The sequence below is a fragment of the Dermacentor andersoni genome, chromosome 9 (assembly GCF_023375885.2).
Source record: "Dermacentor andersoni chromosome 9, qqDerAnde1_hic_scaffold, whole genome shotgun sequence".
NCBI lineage: Eukaryota > Metazoa > Arthropoda > Arachnida > Ixodida > Ixodidae > Dermacentor > Dermacentor andersoni.
Genome location: NC_092822.1, coordinates 77,142,289 through 77,167,415, shown reverse-complemented (window position 1 = coordinate 77,167,415; position 25,127 = coordinate 77,142,289). Strand labels below are relative to the sequence as shown.

The 25,127-nt window shown below is 44.8% G+C and overlaps 1 protein-coding gene and 1 pseudogene across 1 annotated transcript; one reads left to right on the top strand and one right to left on the bottom strand.

Annotated features, from left to right (window-relative positions):
* Positions 1-2,250: 2,250 nt before the first annotated feature.
* On the bottom strand, positions 2,251-12,685 carry LOC129383915 (uncharacterized). The gene is made up of 3 exons (XM_055068936.1): positions 12,215-12,685; positions 10,717-10,826; positions 2,251-2,420 (listed from the first exon to the last, which is right to left on the bottom strand). Exons 1-3 carry the CDS (start codon positions 12,553-12,555, stop codon positions 2,251-2,253), a joined length of 621 nt encoding a protein of 206 aa, XP_054924911.1. The 5' UTR covers positions 12,556-12,685.
* Positions 12,686-21,462: 8,777 nt separating this feature from the next.
* Positions 21,463-24,340, top strand: LOC126527825 (uncharacterized; annotated as a pseudogene).
* Positions 24,341-25,127: the final 787 nt, after the last annotated feature.

The following is a 25,127-nucleotide window of genomic DNA, read 5'->3' as shown; positions in this document are numbered from 1 at the left end:
TTGAGTTGGGTACGGAGGGGGCGCTCAGTTCATGGACGGCAGTAGAAGGCATGCGTCGAGGACGGAGACAATTCGTGTTGAATCGACCGACTAGACGTAACCAAGGCATTCGCGGCGGAGCAGTGATAGCGGCGATGAAAGATGATTGTAAATTGGCATCGTGCTGACACCGGCGGCAAGGTCAAGAGCTTCAAAGGGCAAAGGAAGCGCTTTTCGGCTAACAAAGTGATGAGAGGGCATGAAGACCCGTCGGATATGGTACTACAGAAGACTGGTACGAATGCTGAAGAGCACGGGGGAATACAGGTATCTTCTTTCACGACAATTTTAGCGGCAGGATGAGCATCGACGGAGGCTAGGTCACCAAGGTGGAAAAGTTCAATCTCAGCCCGAGCGTTGTGGCATTGTGGCGTGAGAGAAACTCCCATCCTAGAATAACGGCGTGGGAGCACGATGAAAGAACTATGAATTCAATCGTGTACAAGACGTCCTGTATGGTCACACGGGAAGTACAAGCAGCGGTAGGGCGAATAGGTTGAGCACTCGCCGTTCGAAGCGACAATCCAGCCAGAGACGTCGTCACTTTACGAAGCGAACGACAAAACCTGGCATCCATAACTGAAATAGCGGCACCGGTATCGACGAGAGCGACTGTAGCGACATCTTCGATAAACACATCAATGACATTGGCAGGTAAAGCAGAGGGCTTCGGCATGTCGACACTTGCGCAGTTCTTGCCTGAGGAAATGCGTCGTCTAGTTTCCCTCTTCGTTAGAGACGGGTCGTCGACGCATAGGGGAAAGCTATCGGCGACGTGGTTGAGGGTGATCGGAGGCATTCGAACCGAGGACGGCGATCAGTCTGGGAGCGAGCTGCTGATCGGTCGAAGGGTCCGTAAAGCACAGTTGAATCAGGGGGCACATAGGGCGCCCGGCGATCGTCATTGAACGCCTGCGATTGGCGGCGGCAGAACCTTGCGACATGACCGGGACATCTACATGCGAAGCATACAGGATGATTGTCCGGCGTACGCCAGAGGTTAGCGACGGCAGCGGTAGTCCAGAGGACGGGAGTGGGAGGCCGGTGCACAGGCTGCTGGAAGCGACGCATGGGCACAGTGCGAGGGGCCGCTGCAGCAACCGTAGCATAAGTGACTGGTGTAGTCACGACATCCTGCTGGTGAACGGCCGGCAGCGCTTCCGCGACCTCTTCATGGATGACGTTACGGAGATGAGACGGCAAAGTGCTGGCAGACTCCTGAGTGACGGACACCAGAGATAGCTCTCGTGCGAATTCTTCTTGCACGAAATCTTTGATTTGGGTTATAAGAGAGGCTTGTTCTGGGCCGGTGGTCAGGCTGCAGAGTGGCGCCTGATTTGGCGCGGGATGTCGGCTTCTCAGAGCTCGCTGCTTGCGTAATTCATCATAGCTCTGGCACAAGCTGATGACGTCGCCAACAGTGCGCGGGTCCTTGGCCAGAAGCATCTGGAACGCGTCATGATCGATTCCCTTCATGACGTGCTTGATCTTTTCCGCTTCCGTCATGGCAGCGTTGACGCGGATGCACAAATCTAGAACGTCTTCTATATAGCTGGTGAATGTCTCACCCGTGTCCTGTGCGCGTGTACACAAACGCTGCTCGGCTCGGAGTTTCCTGACGGTGGATCTGCCAAATACTTCTGTAATCGACGTCTTGAACGCCGACCACGTTCGGATATTCTTCTCATGATTTCTGAACCACAGACTGGCCACGCCCGCGAGGTAGAATGATACGTAAGCCAGTTTGTCCGAGTCATTCCATTTGTTGTAAATGCTCACCCGTTCGTATGCCGACAGCCACTCTTCAACGTCGTTGTCCTCGGTTCCGCTGAAGATAGGAGGCTCCCGCTGGCGAACGGTGCCAGCGCAAGGGACGGGTGGTGATGGAAGAGTCTGCTGGTCGGCGTCCGGCATGGCGGAGGGTAGTGTCCGAGAACGGAGTTCCAGGATGGTAGAATGGAACCTTACCCCGCACGGCTCCACCGCTAATAAAGGAGATTTATTGGGGTTCGTAGCGACCGCCGGTTACAGGATGCACCGAGCAGTTCGTGAGCTCGAGCCTCTTCTGCGCGCTTGATGCTGCCGATGCTGCTGACTGTGTACGCACGTTCGTTATCTTCCTTACAGAATATTCGATATTCAATTCCATACCGGAAAGCCGCTTTTTCAAAATAGATTGGTATGAAAAATATGCATTCTGAACATCCCTACTCACTCATTTTCGCTGTCCACTTTGAAGCCACCTTGCTCGGTCGTCTTTTTTGCACAGACTCCTTCGACGACCACGAACTGTGGCTGCCGGCAGGTGCAGTAACCGTCCAGGCACTGTGCCAATCCCCGACACGGTGTGTTATCGTCGCATGTTCCGTTGATGTCGCCAGCTGCGCGATCCAATTGCACGCACCAGCTTAATTAGGCTTTGCTACAATTCCAACCACCAACCTAAATGACATCCTCTTAGTTTGCATATAAAAAATAGCGACGCGCACTTCATTAAAAGTTTAGCAGCACGCTAAGGAAAGTCCCCTAAGATTAAACTGTACGAAAATGCCGTATATATATATTGTAACGATGTTAGTAAAACAACGGTGATTATTAAAGGCGAACTTGTGCCCACAAGTAAAGGTCACTGTGGTCGTGAAGAAGTCCGCGGCAGTCGCGTTCGCAAACTGGGCTCGAACCGTCTTCCTCTTCTCCTCGCGTGACACCTCGTGCGCGTGGCGCATGCGAGCCGGGTCCAACTGGCTGCCCGTGCCACGAAGATCGCTGCCTGTTGTTGCTGAACACCACCACTGTACGGCGTGCACAGTGCCCAATGCAAAGGGCGCGCAACTTGAATGTCACCAAGTTTGTCGTGGCAATATATATGTATATATATATACTTTTCTGCCTGGTAACGTTGTCGTGTAAAGAGGAGCATCAAACTACATCCGACTATGTTGCAAATGACGTAGCAATAAATATTGTTGTGCCTGGAAACTCAATTTCCAAATTTTATTCTATGCTCTCCTTGATACAAAAATTGTTCAATCAACTAAGCAAACTTCTGTTCACAAGTTTTTGTAACATTGTTAGGGCAGTGCCATGGCAAAGTTATTAGGCTGCTCCTTACAGCACTGGGCAATGTCGTAAGGTTCATTGTCTCTATTATGGCACATGTAAATTATTGTGACAGCAGAAATGCCAAGGAATTCTTTTATGAGCACCACGTGCTCAATTAATAGAATTTCAAAGTACGCCTCCTAATTTGTTCTCCGTGAGTTGTCGCGATGCTATACCAAGTACAACATGCACCAGGACAACAAAATTGTTAGCGTAGTTTACACAAGCACTGAACTGCTAAGCTGAGCAAAACTCCTGACTGCCGTACTTACGCTCAGCGTGGTCGTAGATATGCGTGTGAGAAACTGTACCTGAATAGTTGGGTGGCAAAAAGAAAGAGCAGGAGTTATACTCAAAAACCCTAATACAATAAAATTCTTTGTAAGAGAACTTTTAGCCAACCTTTTTGCTAGACATCTTTAACACCAAAGGTGCAAGCTAATGGTAGAGGGGGCACACGAACGAAAAGCTTGGCGATAATAGCACCCGATTCTTTCTAAGATCACTCAACGTCGTACTCCACAATTGGTTCCTTGAACTTTTACCGAAAACGTCGATTTCACGGGAAATTAGGGACGTTAAATGAGGTAGCAGCGATTTATTCATTACGACAGGCATTATTTCTTGACTATAAAAGCGCTAGTGATATGAGCATGTTGGGCATGAAATCATGGAGGTGAATGGTAAGCACTGATAGAAAGCACGTAATAACCGTGAACTATGCTTGCTAGTAACAGTGAATAGACAAATAGACAAGACTTCAGTTCTTTGAAGGTTACCGCAGAGCCGATGGGATAATCCTGCTACAATATGGACATATCCTCGCACTTATTGTGTACGTAGTAATTCTTACATCTTATTAACTTGTCCCATTATCGCCTGATGGTACCTTTAGTGGCATAAGTTTAAAGTGCTATCGATTCGAAACCTACCACTTCAACAATATATAGGCTCATAAATAGAATGCTTTCCTTAATAATATTTTTCCGTGTTGTTAGGTAACTTTGGAGTACCAATGTTGCTCATGCGGGCGGGATGCCACAAGGCACATCAACACAAATATATTTTTGCCTTCTTGTGACCTCGCCTAAATCTGCTACATCAGTTTTCCAAGACACCACACCAACGAGCCCGCATGTGAACATTGTTTGTTCATCATCGGTTGAAGACCGAAGAAGCAGTTACCTGTACCACAGTTACTCATTCAGTGGACATAATTCATCTAGTTCGAAACAACGCATCTCAAGAAGGATGTTGGTGCTTTCCTTCCCGACGTCTTCTTGCGCGTTCTTTTCTTTCTTTCACTAATGATCATTCCGTTTATTCAAACAATACACTGGTAAAGTTGTTTTTGTTATCTGAGATAAAGAACCCTACAAGTATCGAAATTAATGTAAATATCTTTCGTGTTCTCTTATATTTTTCTTGTTTTTGCGTGTGATTTCACCGAAGTATTTCGTTTATTGCTTTTCACTTATTCTCCAGACAATCGGGCAGTATTTTTACTCCCCACGTGTGTAGCGTTTATGTAGCAAGACAGAATCAAATTATGGGAAGTGGGTGTAACGGACCACAAATATATAGGTGAATACGCCGCATGAACATAGTAAATCTAACAGCCCTCCTAAGAATACTTCTGACGCCAAAACAACCAGTACTACGGTACGTGCCTAAGTGTCTATTCAACCAGTTTATATAGCCATGCTCATAGGGGCATCGTTCGCCCAGTTTGCAGCTGAATATTATTGAGAAACTAAGACCGATTGGCACACGCATACGAGAATATCTGCCAGTACTTATGTGGCTGTTGAACCTGTAAACAAATGGTAATTGATGACAGTAAAGAGACGAAGAAATCTTATTTAACTCGGAGTGTCTATGAAATTTATTTCCACAAATACCGTGCGCAGATGCACTCCAGTAAAAATTAGGAGATTTCTCGCCATAAACAGAAATAGTCATTCTTTAAAGGACGATATTGCTGTTCGGTTTCAAATCGCCATACATTTCTAGGTGGCCCGTCAAGAGTAGGTCTTTGTCTGTGTGTGTTTTTCAGGAAATTAAGTACTTTCGCATAAATTGCATGTTTTTTCAAGACACCTAAGTAGGATTCATAGCATGGACTACCCATGAAGGCTTCAAGTAATTTTTTGTGTGCGCAGTCAAATTTAAGACATTATTCTTTAAACATCTGTGTCGTATGTTGCCATTCTTCGTAATCTCCAAGGCAAAATTATGCTATTTCCCAAGGAGTGCTATACATTTCCCGTGACCAGCTTCGTAATTAATCCGAAGCAAGTATGCACTCAGGAACGTAAAAATGTGGCGCAAATATGAATAAAACAATTTGCCTTAGCGGTTTTTGTGAATAATGTGCTGAAATTTTGATATTCCGAGACGGTGAGATGTACAGCTTTGCTGCTGCTTCACGCCTATATGTGTACTTACTTGTTTTCGGGTGTACCAGTGCTGTGTAAAAAAAGAATTTAAAATATTGTTGGGTACACCGGAAACTAAAAACGCTGGTACCGAAGCTAATCATATGCAGATTTCCCAGTACCAACTGAACGTAAACACCCAGTATTTAACTGTTTAGAAGCAGGATTTCATACTTTTGACCTATGAACCAGTGTGGATTATCACAGCCGTGCAGCTAACCGCGACATGTACTTGAGAAAAATGCTCAAACAAATGTTATCTGTGCGTACACATAACATTGCCTGAAGAAAATTGCAGTTTATTTGTATATAAAGCAGAAGCTTAGGTGATATAATTCTCTGGGAAGAATTCTTTGTCCAATGGGGCATGTCAATAGATTAAGCTTCTATTATTGACTAATATATATGAATAGGTCTCGAGCGTTTTTTGCTATCTCTACCTCAATGTAGTCAACTAACAAATGTATCACAAGAGCTCATTCTTTCTGGTTGATCGCGAATCGTCGAAATTCATCAGTGATTCTCGTTTTCGGAATCTAACATTGCGGTCGTTGTGACTGATTTCATATTGTAACGTCGTAGTGACGGTGAACAACCGCATCAGCACACGGAAATCACGGAACTAACCGTTTATTGATTGAACCTTGGCCTAGTAAAACAAGTAACACTCAGAACAATGATAGCGACGACCACACTCGTCGAATGTCGAAAATTTTATTTGCAAGTGAAGTGCGTCAGCTTTTATGCATGACTTGTCGAAGGAAACAGCGTAATCACTGGTCACCTAGTGCCTTACAGAAAGTAATACACAGTTCGTGTCGCACATATAATCTGGCTATAGCAGCTCAGTGACAACAGTCAATGGATAAATCCAGCTATAACATTTGCTATATTTGCGCTACAAGGCGGCGCGTCTTGAGCGAACGGTAACACTGTAACGCAGATTGCCCCGTGAGGTTTGTATTCCTTGCATGCTACTATGACAACACATCAATGTTACCTAAATAGATTATCGCTACCTTGCTGGCGATTATCTATTTCCTTTTTCCCTTTTACTCTTTCGATATTTTAGTAAAACAAACTCTTAAATATTCTATCATTCTTGTTGGCAACAACGCGTTACTTGGCATGCACTGTAGCGACCGCAACAGCGACTTCCATTCTGTAAATACTCATCTGCACAGATGATAAAGCAAGCCTGCATGTCCCGCTATTTGTAGTAATTTTCGCTCCATACAATACAGCGGACAATTGTGTGTGTGTCGTCCTTTGACTTTGAAGCCCCTGGAAGAATATATAAATTTGATGCATCGCTTCAGAAAACTCAGAACCTCAAAACATGGCAGCTGGCGGTGGAATGGAGATTCATAACTGAGTCTATCTAAATAAAATGTCGGCTTCAATGTATATATATACATACAAAATAAGATGGTAGTGCCTTTACAGCGCGCATGGGGACCACTCATGTCCATCGTGAGATCAAGTGTGACAAGTAGAGATATACGTTTCATGGTATGCGTTGTGCAGAGATGACGTTGTGTTATTAAAGTAACAACATGGCATCAATATAAACACGGCAGAATATATTGTGGCGCATGGACTGTATTATAAACAGTAATATCTGTGGGAATAGGGTGGTATAGACTCACACGAAAAAAGATTAATTTGATACCAGCGTAGAGTGCTTCCTGCGTTAGATATAGTTATATATGTTACCAACAGTGCGGGGTACGAAGTATTGAACATTATCGTTATCAACAGCCTATTTTCATCTCCAGTGCAGCGCGAAGGCCCCTCCCGCCGATCAATGGTCTACTGCTAACAGCTTACGAATGAATGCGAAAAACAAACACATGAAACCTTTTTGCAGATCCAGAGGCACGGAGGTAAACGTAAACTATCATTAGAGCTTGAGAGAACACCCGTTTAAACAGTTGACATACACAAAATTCTTGGTGTAACTTTTTCTGCTGATATGACGGGGACATGTCGTACTGAATCTTTCACAAAATCGCCATCACGTGCTGCTGGTGTTCTGTCACGATGTAGACACTTTTTTCCAGAACGAGCAGGTTTACCACGCACTTTTTTCTGGACATATAAACTACTGCTTATTAGTCTGGGTTACCACAACTCTACATAACGTAAATACTATCCATCTATTGCAAAAGCGAGCTCTTCTATATATTGCAAACGTTCTGCGCAACAGCAGCATGTATAGGTTGTTCTCTCACTATAATATAATTACTATGAAGTATATGTTCGCTCTTTGTCTAATATATTGTCACTTCTTTGCAAGCCATCAATTATCCCGATTAGAATGCTGTTCAATTTTAGCATGCAGTTAGCTGTTATTTGCGTCATATGTACACGTGCTGCTTTTCATCCTTTCGACTAGACCACTATAGAATACACGTATGTATTGATTGCATTTGTTGCGTTCGTACTACTTTTCTCTCTTTCTTTTGTTTTTAGTATTATTATGCATATTAATTGCAGTACTGTAAGTCAGTTAGTTTTTGCAAATCTGGACTGTGAAACCGTTGCCATGTAGATGGGCTCTAAGGCACTTTCAAGAGGTTACTGCATATCAAATAGCCCGCAAATAAAGACGGGGACAGCGGAAGAGAACACAAAAACCACATGGGCAGTTACTACCCGTGCTGTTTTTGTGTTTTGTTCGGCTGTTTCCGTCTTTATTTGCGGTCAATATGATGTGCAGTAAACATCAACTAGGCCAAACTGAAGTTCTTCTCATTCAAGAGCTTAGTTACCGCTTTTCGTCTGAGAGAACCCCAACTGTCATTGGAATTAAACAATTGATTGCTTTGATTTGATTCAATCTCTAGTTATCCCTGCCTTGAGCGATAGCTGTTTGCAACTTTCTCCTACAAATTTTCTAATTTCAACACCGAAACTAGTCTTTTGTCATCCTCGACTGCGCTTCCCTTCCCTGGGCACCCAGTCTGTATGTTTAAAGGTCCACTGGTTATCTGCCTTGAGCATTGGTATACCCGGTTCCAATTCTTTCTCCTAATGTCAGCTAAAATACCGGCTACCTCCGGTTGCTCTCCGGCTCTTGCTGTCTCTTAAGATTACGTCTACCATTTTTCGTTCCATCGCTCTTCCTGTGGTCATTACCTTGTTCACAACCGTCTTTGCTAACCTCCAAGCTTCGGCCTCTTGTTTTGGTACCGGTGGACTGCAATAATTGCACACTTTTCTGTTTAACGGCTATGGTAAGCTCCCATTCGGGGTTGGATAACGCCAGCCGTATGTAATCCAAACCATTTTTCTTCTTCTGTGAATTTCATTCACGTGATCAGGGTCCTGAGTAATTTACCTAGATAAACGTACTCCTGCAGAGGCAATAGAGGCTGATTGGCGATCATGAATTCATGTTTCCTTGCCAGGCTGTTGAGCACTGCCTCTGTCCTGTGCATATTGATCTTCAACCCGCTTTTACGCCTTCTCCGTTGAGGTCCTGAATCATTTGTTGCAATTCATTCTCAGTGTTACTGAACAGGACGATGTTTTCAGCAAACCGAATGTTGAGACATTCGAGGCTGTTGCTTACTGCTCAGCCGTACCAATCTAAAATCCTGAATACTTTGTCTAAGCGTGCATTCAATAGCATTCGAGAAATTGTGTCCCCTTGCCAGATCGCTTTGTTGGTAGGCAATTTTTTCTACTTCTTTTGTGGATAGCCGAGGTAGCTGTGTAATGTTAATAGATATTTCCCAAGATATTCACATATGCCTCCTGTACGCTCTAATTACGCAGTCTCCGCGGCAGCTGGTATCTCTAGTGATGCAAATGTATTTTAATTATCCTGGAAAGCCCCATATGGGGCTGTTGATTGTACTGCACGGACGTGGCAGCCACCTGATTGAGGACATGGACGGAATTCATTCTAGAATATCCCTTTTCGAAGCCAGCCTGTTCTCTTGGTTGTTTGAAATCAATTGTTGCCCTGATTGTATCGGAAATTGTCTTGGTACACCACCCTCAAAGCAAGCCACTGGGCCTACTATTTCATGATTTTTTAACTTCTTCTTTCCTATGGATTAGTACAATGTTTGCACTGTCGCAGCTCTCTGGCAGGCTTGAAGCCTTGAGGCATATTGAAAAAGGGCCATAGGCTTTTCAAGCATATTTTTTCTCCATCTTTGAATTTATTGACTTTTAGTCCGTCTTATAGTGCCGCTTTTCCCCGGGACATGTCTTGCAAGGCCCTTCAAACTTCACCGCTAATTATAGCAGCAGCTTCTATGTCTTCTTCATCACTACTTAAGATGAAGGTTGTGTGGTTGCTCTGGCTATTGTACAGGTCAGCTGCTCTTGTGTTTCAGTAAACACTTCCGAATTTTTTTAAAAAGTTGTCTGTGGCAGATAGCCCAATTTGATTCCAAGAGCTGATCTACTCCAAGAGGCGGTCACTACTTGTACAACACATTGAAATGCGCATCCGATTAATTAAAAAGGATTTACTAAAGTTTCGAGCGAATTATCTTATGGCATATCGACTTGAAAATAATTGAGAGGATGACACAATATACAATAATGAGCCGTCAAACTCACGGTAAAAATGCCACGTCGTTGCGCTTACTTTCTTATCAAGTTTTAAGCAATTACAACGAAGGCGCCAAATAAAACAACAGACGAAGGAAGGCGACACGGGACGACCACGTAGGCGTAGTTCTAAGCATTGAGAAAACAAAGTAACTCGAATGCTAATGCATTTCTCTGCATAGTTAGAGAATTAATATATCGATATTCGTGTCATCCTGAGAATTCATTCCAATTGGATTGACCTTGGGAACTTCATGGCTAGAATTCCCCGATTTGAAAAACTCTTGTCTGTGCTCCGCAGTCTCTAAAATTTCTAATAATAACCAACCAGCTCGCCTCACAAAACGTATGCCTAAGTTATGTTTCAAATAGCTTTATTATGCATATTTTCAATGAATATTAGTTATATGGCAAATCAGGCGTGACGTTACATCATTACGTTCTGCGGCTTTAATAATGTTAGGATATCATCGGAACACATTCAGTACTTTTTGCTGAAGTAAGTGATAATTTTTGCCAATGCGATGAGAAAGAATGTTCAGTGGCATGGTCAAGCAAGACTCACTGTGACGGAAGCCGATGAGGCTGGCGATGTAGACAGCAAGACCAGTGATGGCCATCCACATGATGAAGAGTTGCCACGCTTGGAAAGGACCCACTTGTTTCTCAAAGAACCTTCCAATAGAAGCAAGAGACGTATGGCAACTGGCAGTCACAACTCCTGTTTGAAATTTTCACCACGCAGGTATTTTCAGAGAACAACCCTTCCAACGCAGACATGCTCGCTCCTAAATTTGTGAGGCATATATTCAAGATTCAAGATTCATTTATTTCTCCAAGAGAAAAAAATCCGGGATAAAAAGCTGCCTTGGAGTAGCTTGACGGGGTCCGGGGCCCATTTACAAAATGGCAGCAGTGAAGGGAAAAAGAAATACAATTTCACATGCATCAAGAATCAAGGAACCATACACAATGCATAATTATATATAAACTTAAGGTAAGACAAAAGTAAAATTCAAATATACAATGCACTGAAAAGCAAAAAAAAGAAACATAAAACAACGGTATAGCAGAAACAGAAGGTTTAAAATATAATTACGATCCAACACTGCAATATAGTAAAGTAAGTTCAAACACAATATATAGCAGTACACCAGGGCAAAATATATAGAAAGAATACCCTAATTTGGGTTGAATCACAGTGCACAAAGTGACCACAAATTCAGGTGCGAAATATGGAACCTGCGAAAGAGCGTTCTAATATATTTTATTATTATGGATCCGCAGAGTTTTACAGTCTAAAAATGTATATGTGGTCGGATACACGTAAACCGTGCGCGCAAGAAATCAGATAATGACTTTGTTCTTGCTATCCATACCACTGCTTGTGCCACGTCCGTATAGGCATAGCTGCACCCTAAAGCTAGAAACTCGTTGCTCTCGCCAAATGAGGGGAAGAGCAAGAGCTCCTCCTAACAACTAATTACTGTGTAGAGAGAAATTGACAAGTTGATCAGTTCTTACACCTACTATGACCTTCAGATATATTTTGCAAGTAATTGCGCACTAATGTAATTAGGCTGTACGAGGTCTAGCACTGGCGGACAGCTATATTTGTTTACTGTAAAGAAGAGACACGCTGATGAGCGCTCCCATTTTCTTTGTTGTATACGTCCCGAAGTCATTGGGTAATGCCTTTACCCTTCATCAAATTGTTTGGTTTCACTTTAGTACCATCAGCTTATTTTTAGTTCAGCCCCCGCATGCAACTTGGTCAATTTTCTGAAAACTTGGTGAAAGTTTCGTGAATTATCAATATTAAACTATAGGCGAGTAGCATATTTGAAGGTGAATATGAATCACTGAGTGAACTGGATATCGAGAACCCGATGTACATTATCATTAAATGTGTGAATCTTGCGGAACTGATTAATTCAGAAGACATTTCGCGAAAAGCGAACATTGTAAGAACAATTCATCCATATAATATTTAAGATATATGCTTTTGACATCACTTGATTAGTTGCCGGAAACGCGTGCAGTGCAAGATCGAAGACACTCACAGCGTCTTGTATTCTCCCTCAGTGGACTCGAAGTCTTCCGGCACGGCCCCTCCTGGGTCGCCATGGTAGCCCGCTACTAGTGCCTCCTGACTGCTTCCCGCGGCCGCAGTGCTTCCATATTGAGGTGCAGCATCACGGGGAAAACCGGGGACAGTTCTCTGTGGGTGTTGATAGAAGCCGGCTGCTTGCGACGCCTGGGGTACTCCTGCTGCTGTGGGAAACCCATATGGAATGGGCTGTGGAGGACGCGCCGGGTTTGTGGTCGCAGCCGTAGGTGGTCCCAGCGCGCGGTTGGGCGGCGCCTGGAAAGGCGACAGACCTGGCGGATTCGGGTTTCGCATTTTCCTACTCTTCCTCTTCGTCTTCTTCCGAGGTGGCGCGCTTGCCAATCATCTGTTGTTGCTGTTGTCGTTTTTGTTGTTGTCGTGCGTGCCCTTGGAGAACACCCGGTGAAGGGGAATCGGCAATAAATTCGGTTGTTAACAGACACTTACCGAAGAATAACATCAGCATTTCGTAAATTTTCAGTCTCCCGGGAATAGTGTAGCGTGCAGAAAGAACTAGAATTCAAGAAAAAAGCGAAATAAACGCTAACGATGACGTAAAGAAAAACGCTACAACAATAAATCATGAGTGTAATTGGTTGGATTGAATAGGTTAATTCTGGACAGCCAAGCAAACATTTCTCCCAGTGAAGGGCAAGAATAGAAGTCTCGGAACACAGAATTACATATTAGATAGCGGAAGGCAGGTGTAATTGGAGATCGCTGGTTGTCGTCCTGCAAAGAATATCAGAGGGGTGATGATGACGAGCATAATAATCGATCAGTCCAACAATCAATCCATTCATCAATAATAATAATAATAATAATAATAATAATAATAATAATATTGTTGTTGTTGTTGGAGGTAGTGATGATGATGATTATGACGCTGCTGCTGAAGATGATAATGGGTATGCAAGCCGACGGCGCGATCGACGGTATGACGGCCGTGATACCGACATTCTCGTGACACGTGCATGGTTCGACGATCTTTCTGCGCCTCTTCCTCACCAGCACTAAGGTCTCCTCGTTGAGTATGGAGGGAGAACTGCAGACACGGGCACGGCGTCATTTTTCAGCTCGTTGTTGCGGCGCAATTTGACACATCTGCAAGTCAATTCAAAGGTCTAGTTAGCAGCTACAAGCGAATACGAGTGACGGAGATTCCTAATATTTACTCGATCTATGCCCACGTTCGTGTCCAAATGCACAAACCATTGTAATTATTCTACTATTGGGCTTGGGCACGCGCCCTATATCCTGTCACAGGAAACACTTTCTTTTGTTCAAAAAGCCCCACGTTAAGTGAGACAACGCACGTGCCTCCCACAAGGTGTCTGGCAAGAGGCAAATAAAGCTTCGCATTGAAATACTAACTTGGGAATATTTCAGTTGGTGTCATGCTCGAAAGGTGTGGCATAACCTGCACCGTTTGTGGTCTTTTCTGCTTCACAGGTAAGGTGCGAGCACCCGGTCTTCAGTCACATGAACCTTTTTATGCAGGCTGGGACTCGCCGAACGTTTCGGTGTTTACAACAGTGAAATTCATGCACGCTGAAAGGTATAGGACGTTTGACTTCCAGCTATGGCATTAAATACAGTGAGGAACCGTTCCACCAGGTGGCCGGCAAGAGTTAGTTGGCGGCAGCCACTGGGCCGGGCTTCGCGGCGAACGCTAAGCCAAAGCTTCTGCTTTTTCAGCGCGCGTGATTACATTCAGCGCTGCCTACAGTAACACAATAGAAAGAAGAGCCGTCCATACAAGTTTCAGATGTATTTAGTGGGGAGAAGTGGTCAAATGATATCGACGACGATATTAATAAAATCGGTGGCGGCACATTGACGAAATGACGAGTGACCATGGAATCATCGACTGCATTTGAGTTAATGTGTGATTATATTATAGGCTGATATTGACCACAATTGCATAACCATCATGTCATGTGTCTAACACAGCGAATGAGCAACTATGAACTCAGTTTTATAGTACTTGTGTGCCATTGCAACACCTTTACCTGCAGAACGGAGTCTTAAGGGCAGCGTCTCCTTCCCACTATACGGCTGATACAGAATGTTCTGGTGGTTCTAAGCATAATAATTTTCATTGTTTCCAGTGTTTACGCAGAGACAGAGGAATTAGAAGGAGCTAAATGATACGGAATCAAATAGGTGAAGCGGATAGGAGAAGCGTTGAACACCAGCATTGCTCCTGTTTTGGCGCTGTAATCTGAACCCACGTACAAGCAAAAATGACAAGACATTTGGTAAAACCGCTCTGATTTCTTTTTTTTTTTTTTTTTGCAGCTTGATTTATTTCTGAACAACTGTAGACTCAACGACGCATCGAGTGCTAGTATTCTGTGTTGAGCATATTTCTATTTTTATATGTTTCGAGATTGTCAGCGCGGTCCAACACCACACGCACGAAAGCGCTGCATTATATTCTTCTAAAGAAGAAATTTACATTCTAATGTTAAGCAGAGGACGGTCGTCGTTCGTGGACATTATGGGTGACTCTGGTGGTCAACTATTGCATGTACGTTTCACGCAACGAAGAAGTACTCAAAACAATATACCCACCCCCACCTCTGCTTTTTTTCTTTTTCGGAGACGCATTGTCTTCCGTCACTTTGTAGACGGTTAGAACGCTAAGTTTAGCTTGGTATATCATGCTTGAAGCAAAATAACTATACGAGATATTTTCAGATATTTGATAATCTGGACGTCTTGTGATCATCGGGGAAGCCGGATGTATAGTCTATGATGTCACCTTCAGCTTTTCTTAAGGTGGTGTAGTTTCGTTCAAATTCCTTTCAGCAACTAATGGTGCCATTCCTGAGTACTGAGCCACATCTTGTGTAAGAGACGTCGGCAGTTCCTCATCAAAACTTGTGGGAACAACAGGGTTCATTGAAGGGACGCTGGCTGTCGGAACTTCGTTGTAGCGTATCTCAGTATTCTCCTCTACATTCGATGGCGGCATATCGTTGGTCACGTGCCTGTAAACAAGAACAGAATAAAAAGGGGTCAATATGTTGTCTAAAAAAGAAAAAGGAAGGAATGTAACATTTTACGATATAGAGATATATACTAAATATAATTTAATGTACTAATATAAGCACGCCATTTTCATTTTATCAATTCTCTAAGCATCCATAATTTCATCCCTCCATCAACTATAGCCGAAACGATACATTTCACTTTGGAATGTAGTAATGGCATAGAAAATGAGATTGGAGAATCGGTGAACAACGGTAGCCTTATGTAAACGTAATGTTTTCCTCTAAACGCCGGCACACCCACACACACACACACACACACACACACACACACACACACACACACACACACACACACACACACACACACACACACACACACACACACACACATATATATATATATATATATATATATATATATATATATATATATATATATATATATATATATATATATATATTTCTAGGGATTTCTAACGCAATTAGTCAGTAATTTCGCCTCTCTTTCTGCCTGGAAGTCAGCTTGCACCTAATGGTTGAATTCTTGCTTAGTATTTGAATAGAACATCACTGATTTCAGATGTATTGAAACTCCACTTCAAAAGTACTATGCGCGGTTTCACTATCGACACATTTAGGTGAGATTTCACGTGAAAAGGCCTGAAAAATAAAAAAAAAATAAGGAGGCAGGGAGAAAGAACAAAAAAACTTTCTTTGACCAGTTTTCTCATATATACTTAATAGAAATTACAGTGCAAAGAAGATTACAAAACAAGAACAATGGGCCCCTCGTTACCGCCTTTCCTTGATTTTCTTTTTTTTTTTTTGTGCGCGGTACAAATAAGAGTTTTGGTGGCACTGCATACAAAAGAAATGAAGGAATCAAAGGTGTTAAACATTAGACAACGTGTGAACTGCAACAGAGAGAAAGTATGTACCGGGTGATTTCAAGAAGTATTACTATTTAAAAAATAGTCGCTCTGAAATTAAAGGATGGCGCCTCCGAAAACATGCAGTGCGATATTATGATATATTTGGTAGGCACATTATAGAGAAAAAGAGACGGATCTACGTAGAGATGGCATCCATTACCTTTAACACAGGTTGAATCATATCAGAATAACGCGCTATTAGAGAATCCTGGTGCGGGTCCTCTTGAAGGAACAAAGGAAGCCAACGTAAATTTCCTGTGCACAAGCATTTTGTTTGACACATCCTGTCTGCAGTCCAAGTGTTTGATAAGGGATGCAGTGAACGGTTTAAAGCGGTGCGAGTTTATGGAGTTTTGCAGTCGTCGAAAACCCAAACACATTACAACAGGAAAGGACAGCATGGACGGGGATCCTCACAATGCGACCATTAGGTCGTCTTATCGTGTTCCCGTTGTGCTTCCACTTGTCTGACAAGCTTTGCATGTCATCATAAGCGATTAAGTGGCAAAGTAACCACTTAGCTTCAATAAAAACACAATTCTGTGGCGCGACAACGATCCCCTCTTATTGCACGACGCACGAATCCTGCGCAAGCGCATCAGTTGATAGTACCACAGCTCCCCATGCGCATGCGGCCCCTCCTGGGGAACGCTAGACGCCATCGAACAACGGCTCCCAGCAACAGCTTATGGCGTTCGGCGAGTCTTGCAGGCTAATTTGTTTGTGTATTGATATATAAAGTGTGACTCATCACAATATTGTGCGACTAACGTCAAGGAAGGAAGCAGTGGGAGGAATCAAGAGGAATATGCGAATGCGCGGCGCTTCCTGTGAGGGTTGATTTGGAGGAAACGTGGCCATCACAAAATCATTTCCGCTTGGTGTAGAGAATAATGAGATAAATCGTAACGAGAGCGAGATTTTATTTCTTTAATGATAACAGAACTTAAATAATCAAGGACGGCGATTGTTCAAGGGTGACGGTTAGAATGCGCTCACTTTAGATACGACAGTTCGTTCGTGCAGCTGCCCCTGTTTGCAGCTGAGACTCCACTATACGGCAGATATTTGTCGCCAGGCACGAGTACCGGCCGAATGACAAAGAGTATTTGATTTATTCATGAAGTTTAAGTTCCCAAATCAATACTGAAGCCACCAGAGACGCGGTAGCCCAAAGCTCAGCAGAAAAGTTTTGATCGCCTTCTATTATATAACGTGCTCATGCCTAAATCACAGTAACGAGCGACTTTTGAGTTCACTTCCAATAGGACGCACTCGCCAAGTACTTCATAGGTGCAGTACTACATAGTCATGGGGCCCCCTGTGGCAGATCAAAAATGTAAAATCAAGTTCACTCAAAGAATAATAAGATATTTGCACCTTGTTGAACAAACAAAGGTACAACGCTTACCATAAATGCATCGCACGCCCAAGGCTTTTGCCGACGGAATACTTACACGGAAACAAATTCAAAGGCGGTCGACTGAGGGAGAGGGCACGCTAGACTTTTGTGCAAGTAGCAACGGCGACAGAACTCACCATTCGACAGAAGAAATTCTCGCTTCCTGAGCAGGGACGCAAACGTGGTTCACCACCCGGCTGCCGTTTCTGCACACGCAGACGTCCTGGACGCAGATTGCAGGGTCCTTGCACGGCGTCTTCGTGCCGCATGGGCGACCCAGAAAAACAGCTGCAATCATTATTGCACACTAGATATAGTGAAGCCAATCTCAGTTCATGCCCATGGAAACAAAATGCAGGCTGGGGAAGTTCGAGCGACGCAAGTCGAACGCGTGGGCCACGGGAAGGCCTGGAACTTCGATGGAGTAGTCTTTTTTTCGAATTTAATTGAATTGTGGGTTTTAATGTTCGCAAAATGTGCATAACATGGACTGCAGCGTCCAGTTAGACTTCGTGGGGATCTTAAGGTGCGTCCGCAGCATGCTGCACAATCGTTTTTACCTTCTGATGTAATCGGGACGCGGCCTCCGCAGTAGGAATTCTCCACCAACGACAATGCCGAGCAGCTTAACGCCGTATCCACTGACCTAGTGCGTTTGGTAGGGTCACTACTTTTCTTGCGGTTATTGTACGAAAGTTGAATAAGCATGGTACAAGAATGCGCGACAAAACAGTAAAGGACCCGATTTTTTAAAATCATATCTTGAAGTTAATAGATTATGTAACCAAGGAAAGCATAGCGAAATCCATTTGCTGTTTTAGTTTGTATGTGGAAATTACAAGGTAAAGGGAAATAAGAATGCGCAAAAAGACAGCTTGCCCACAGTGGGAGCTGAACTCACAACCTCCGCATGACGTTTGTGATACGGCGACGCCTGTTGCCATGTCCACATTTTCGGGTATTTATGTTATGTGTGCAAGATGTAAGCAGGGGGAAGGTGGACAGTGACACTCATGGCAATGGCGTGAGCAGCACAACGCACACGTAATGCTGAGGTCGTGGGTTCTTCTCCGGGAAGTTGTGCTTTCATCCACTTTCAGTTCCCTTTGGCTTACGATTCCAACATGTCGATTAATATTACAAATAATTTCATCTGTGTTTTGCTTGGCTGCATTTTCTGTTGGCTTCGTGCAAAATTAGAGGTATCCTGAGTGCTGGAAGACGGAGGATAAGAGTGACCTCGGTGGTCTCACAGACATCATTAGAGAAAGCTATTACTCAGTCACTCACAACCAGCACAATGACCAATAGGTGCTGCAAGCGAGAAAAAAATTGTTGCGAGTCTTTCATTATCATATCAAGGAATTGTGATGTGTGTGGTGAATGTTTTTGGCGATTCGTCTATGAGGAATCTGTGTGGCAATTTGTCCTGCTGTAGATTAGAATGCTCTTCTCTGCAGCATTATTTGCACTTTGTGCAAGGACGCGTTGCTTTTTTCATTCAGCCGGTGAACCCACCCCGGAGGTTATTTATTACGACTGCGAGCGTGCACATATCGCCACACATTCAAAAATCACCCACGGAAGTAGCCCAGCGCCTATGGCGTTGGGCTGCGGAGCTCGAGGTCGCAGGTTCGATCACGGCTATGGTGATCCCATTCTGGTGGGGGCGGAATGCCTAAATGCTCGTGTACCGTGCATCGGGTGCAGATTAAAGAAACTTACATGTTCAAAAAGAATCTAGACCCACTCAGTATATAGAACACCTCCGAACCCCATCCTTGCTTTCAATCAAATCAAGAGTTCATTTTTCATTCGGTCGAGATACAAATCGACGGAGTGAGAAAGAAGCTGTGTTTTGAGCATGTTCACAACTTCACAGTTCTGGCACGTAAAACCCCGAAATTTATTATGTCGAAACTGCGCAGACAATGGGATGGCTGAAAAATTCAGCACAATGCATTTTGTGTATCAACACAATGCACTCTTTGTTTCATCAATCCAGTCTTCAGCGCAGTTTCACCTTAATGACCGAAAATCAGCTAGCCCAGCTCAAAACCCTTCTTCTATATCTTAATTTGTTAAACATTTAAAAACAATGTGGCGCTTGCTAGCGCAAACCTACGATGGCGCAGCTGCTACACATGTATCAAATCGCCAAGTTACCCATATTACCAGCCCGCCTCTGTCTCGTTTGCTTGCGAAGCCTACAACGTCACAAACTTCAAAAGTACAATTCATTGAGCGAACGATATGGCTATTTGTTTTGCTTTCGTACAATATCGCGCGAAATAGAGCCATCAATGGGGGAATATTCCAAATTATTACACAACGTTTTCTTTTCTAACAAAGGATGGGGGAAGGGGGTTCTGTCATGTCTCAAAAAATATTTCGCTGTCAAAATACCCTACTTTGATTCGCTAGTCACGTGCAGCTTTAGTGTAAATTGTGCAAACAAAATTTCTCTAGACTATATTTATAGTATTAGGCGTATTAACCGAATAAATATCTTATGTATTCATGTTTCTAATATTTCCATAAATCCAGGATGATGTAATCATACTGCTAGGTTTCCACACTGTTAAAAATTCTACCTCGGATTCTTTTTACAGTGCAAGAAGCCTTTAATAGGCTCTAGCGGATTTTGTTCCTTTTTTAGGAGTACCACTGCAAGAACAAGAAATGCCAGTTGGCTATTCAAAAGCCGCTGCTATAGTATTTAGGTTGGGCGCTATTTTTATGGCAAGGAAACAATGCCATTTGGCCATTCAAAAGCAGCTGTTGTAATGCTTAGATCGGTACTTTTTTGAATGCAAAAAAAAAACTCCAGTTGGCTATTCAAAAGCAACTGCTGCTGTAGCACTTAAGGCGGGTACTTTTTTGATGGCAAGAAAAAGTGCCAGTTGGCTATTCAAAAGCAGCTCCTGTAGTGCTTATGTCGGGCGATGATACGAGCCGCCGCAGTTTTGTTACCGGCTTGATAAGTGACACGCCAGGTGACGTCAGCAGGGGCTCTACAAAAAGCGAGTACTTGCATGAGTACAGCCGAACAGCATTCTAGCTGCTGCCCAATAAAGTACTACGTAGTATTCTTATCGCTTCTCGTTTTCTTGAGCTCGCGAACATCACAACTGGCGACAAGGATGGAGGAAGCAAGCTAATACACAGGAAAGAAGCGCTGAAGCTGGGCAAAAAAGCACCGAGGCGACGCTCTGAGGAAAGCTGGACGCATCCGCACCTACGACAGAAGGCGACAACACTTCCGAGATGGCAGCCTCTGGTCAGATTGGTCAAGTAGAAGCCTTCGACGAAACTGTGAGTGACTGGCTATCTTACGAAGAACGCCCGATTTCCTTTTTTGTGGTGCACAAAGTTTCCGAAGACCTCAAGGTGCATTCTTTGCTAAGCATTATCGGGCCGAAGTCGTTCAGCCTCTTGAAATCTCTGGCCACACCAGATAAGCCGTCGCAAAAGACGTTCTACCAACTAACAGAACTGTTAGCAGTGTGTTCAGTGGGGCTGGTTGGTTCATCTTTAGAATAAAAACAGGAACAGCGCAACACAGGACGAGTGAGACGTCAGCTGCAACAGATGTCACAGATGTCAGCAGCAACATGAAGGTATCGCACAGTATGTAGCCGTGCTCAGAAAACTCGCCCAAACCTGTGATTTCGGCATCTTTTTGGACGAATCGCTCAGAGACAGGTTCGTGTTTGGTTTATTCCGTACCGAAATTCAGCGATTTTTATTTGCAGAAGATAAAACGTTGACTTTCCAAAAGGCCATTGAGCGCGCACTGGCTCTGGAAGAAGCCAAGAGAAACGGTGAGGAAGCGCACGCGAGAGAAGCTGTCGACAAATTGCACAGAATGGGCACTGAAGGTGAAACGAAAAGGCAGCGATATTCCGAGCGCTATCGCTGCGGCTCACACAAGCATTTGTCCCGCGCTTGTCCGCATATCGCCAATAAATGCACGAACTGCGGTAAGAAGGGCGACATTCAGCGTGCCTGTCGTGATGCCAAACAGAAGCCGGCAAGTTCCGGGAAGTGAGTACACGCTCTTCGAAGCGACGGCACAGGCAACGTCCAGATGCTGTCTCAAAGAACCCGGCGTCCCATCGCCGTCGAAATTCATGGTGTGCCCTTGCGCAAGGAGTTAGACAGAAGTGCTACAGTGTCTGTGATATCGCGGCAACAGTTCAAGAAACTTAGACCGCCTTTGAAGCTGGAACCAACAGCACTGCGACTGAAAACGCACACGGGAGAAGTTGCCCAACCCTGCGGCGTGATCAACGCGCCCGTAAGACACAAGGAGCAAGTCGGCGACCTTCCGTTGTACGTCGTAGAATACGGCGGACCAGCTCTACTAGGAAGCGAGTGTCTCGAAGTTTTCGCTTGGATTGGGACGAGATATGCGGTTTACACAAGCTGTGCAACGATTCGCACCCTGACGCAAGCCAAGTGGACCACGGCACGCGACTGAAAGCACTCCTCCAGAAATACAGCACCACTTTTGATGACACCTTTGCAAAGATAGGTGAGCAAGCTACCTTGTTTCTTAAGTTCCTGAAAGCTCGAAACGTGCCCTACGCGTTACGTTCAGCAGTGGACGAAGAGCTACGAAAGCTACAGGAAATGGGCGTCATTACGCAGGTTTCTACTAGCGAGTTTGCCACACCGATTGTACCGGTTGTTAAAAAGGACGGGACAATACGTGCGTGCGGAGATTGTAAGACAGCGTTAAACCCTGTTCTAGACAGAGCAGTGCCCTCTACCTAGGCTGTATGAGATACTAGCTGCGCTTGCAGAAGGGCGGTATTTTCGAAGCTGGATCTATGAATGCATATAACAGGTGGAAATGTCGGAAGGCTCTAAAAAGCTGTTCACGTTGAATAAGCATAAAGGGTTGTTCGCTGTTATTAGATTACCCTTCGGAGTGGCCTCAGCACCGGCATTGTTCCAGCGCATTATGGATAACATCTTTAAAGGACTGCGAGGAGTTACATGTTATCTAGATGACATTCTTGTGACAGAAGCTACTGCAGAAGAGCACCTCGTGAATGTTGAAGCAGTGCTTCGAACCCTGTCGCACAAAGGCGTCCAAATTAAGAGCCAGAAATGTGAGTTTCTTAAGGAAAGCCTTCATTACCTTGGGCATGTTATCAGTAAGACGGGCGTCAAACCAACAAACGAAAAAGCTCAAGCTCTTCTGAAAGCCCCAGCTCCCACTAACGTAGCACAACTGCGTTCGCTACTTGAGCTCATTAACTACTATGGCAAGTTTACGCCGCAATTGGCAACGCTTGCTAAACCCTACGACAGATCGTTACAGAAGGAAATCTCGTGGTCCTGAGAACGAAAATGCGAGGACGCATTTCAAGCCATCAAACAGTGCTGTCATCAGTCGAAGTTCTTGCGCACTACGACCCGGAGCTACCACTGCAGCTGTCGTGCGATGCCTCTGCATACGGTCTCGGCGCCGTGTTATCACACGTTATGAAAGACGACACGGTAAGATCAATTGCTTACGCTTCTAGGACGCTATCAAAGGCAGAAGAAAACTATAGCCGGGTAGAAAAGGAGGCGCTTTGCTTAAGCTTTGGCGTCAAGAAGTTCCGTTTTTATATTTATGGTTGACAATTTACGTTAATCTCGGACCATAAGCCGCTACAAACAAGTCTTGGGCCGAAGAGCGGCGTCCCGGCCATAGCGGCCGCTAGACTACAACGGCAGGCTGTAACTCTTTCAGCTTACGACTATGACCTTGTCTATCGAAAGTCAACAGGCAACGCGGACTGTTTTTCGCGTCTGCCGTTAGACAAGTGAGGGAGAGGACAGCACGAGTGAGATATTTTATATGCTTCGCTTAGCATCCCTTCCTGTGACAGGCAAGGAGATCGCGCGTTACAGTTCGTGATCGTGTTCTCAACATTGTCTTGGACTTCACCAGGAAAGGGTCGTCTTCGCATGTTGATGACATAGTTCAAACCCTACTTTGACAGAGGCAGTGAACTGCTGCGATCGTGGACTGAACGTGGAGGAGACTCAAGGACCACTTGCTACGAGCCTCTGCTGCGATGACGCCGTCCCCATTTGCGTTGGAGGAGGAGGCCGAAATATGCTATCCAGCCCTTGCAGTTCATCCACCAACATCAGCCGCTGTCTCCGAAACTAGATCTGCACCCATGATCAGTGGAAACAGCCCTACGAAGCGGTATCCTCATCAAGTTAGGAGATCACCTGACCGATACCGGCCGTCCTGACTCCAAATTGCGGTGGAGAAAGTGATACAAGCCGCTGCAGTTGTTACCGGCGGGATAAGTCACGCGCCAAGTGACGTCAGCAGGGGCTCTACAAAAAGCGAGTACGTGCATGAGTGCGCCCGAACCGCATTCTAGCCGCCGCCTAATGAAGTATTGCGCAGTCTTCTTATCGTTTCTTGCTTTCTCGAACCCGCGATCATCACAGGCACCTTTTTTTTATTGCAAGAAAAAAAATGCCAGTTGGCTACTCAAAAGCAGCTGCTGTATTACGTAGGTCGGGCGCTTTTTTGATTTGTTCGTTCAATTAACTCTGTTCAGGGTGCTGCGATTTGGTGGGGTGGGCCTGGACCCCGCCTAGGTTTCGGCCAAGGGTTGCTGGCCCTTGGCGACTTCTTCGGCTCGCTGAACGGCCCAGAGTTGGTGCTGCAGGTCCTTACTGAGCAACCCAGACTGCTAGCGCGCGCGGAGGCTGTCGCTGTTTGAGGGTGCATTACCGTTATCCTGTATTACAGCCGTACATTCCCATAGGATATGCCCCAGGGTGGCTGTAGAGTCGCAATATCTGCACTTGTCCGTCCTGTATAAATCTCGGTGTATTAAGTGCATAATAGCTGTACTCGGATAGGCTCTGGTCTGTAACTGCCGCCATTCGACGGACTGGCTTTTGCTTAATTTGGGGTTCGGCGGCGGCAATGTACGCCTCTGCAGTTTGTGGTGTGTAATTTCGTTAAATCTGGTCATCCGATCTTCCCCCTCCCACGCATCGGTAGTCGGTGAGGGGGAGCTAACCGAGGCTCGGTCTGTAAGCTCTCCAGCCATGTGGTGCACTACCTCACTGCTACCGTCTGGTAGTGTGTGAGCGGGTGTCCAGATGAGATCGACACTTTTGTCGTGGTTATTAGCTAAATTTAGGAGTCCTAGTGCCTCTGGGGAGATTCAACCGTTGGCGAAGTTTCGTGCGGCCATCTAGGAATCAGTGATCATTATGCCCGCTTGTGTTTGTGCTATGGCTAGCGCAACAGCTATAGCCTCTTCGGTTTCTGCGTGTAGCCTGTTGACTGTAGCGCTCGTCGTGCAATTTGCCTAGTTATTTATCACCGCTGCTGTGTAGACGCGCTTGTCTGTATCTATCTGCGTCTACTGATGTGGTGACCTTGTTGTTACCGAATTTCTTCTGTATCTTTATCTTGAAAGCGATCTGCTTCGGGAGCAGAGTCTAAGTGGGCCTAGGGCTCGTAGCTTTGCGTGTGCCGTTTCTTGTCGCTAAGTT

What these genes read in the sequence shown, in the direction of transcription:
- LOC129383915 (XM_055068936.1), bottom strand. Translation starts at nt 12,555, where the DNA reads ATGCGAAACCCGAATCCGCCAGGTCTGTCGCCTTTCCAGGCGCCGCCC. An exon ending in GAGGGAGAATACAAGACGCT is followed by an intron (nt 10,827 to 12,214) that starts GTGAGTGTCTTC and finishes TTCTATTGGAAG; the next exon opens with GTTCTTTGAGAAACAAGTGG. An exon ending in CCTCATCGGCTTCCGTCACA is followed by an intron (nt 2,421 to 10,716) that starts GTGAGTCTTGCT and finishes TGGATCGCGCAG; the next exon opens with CTGGCGACATCAACGGAACA.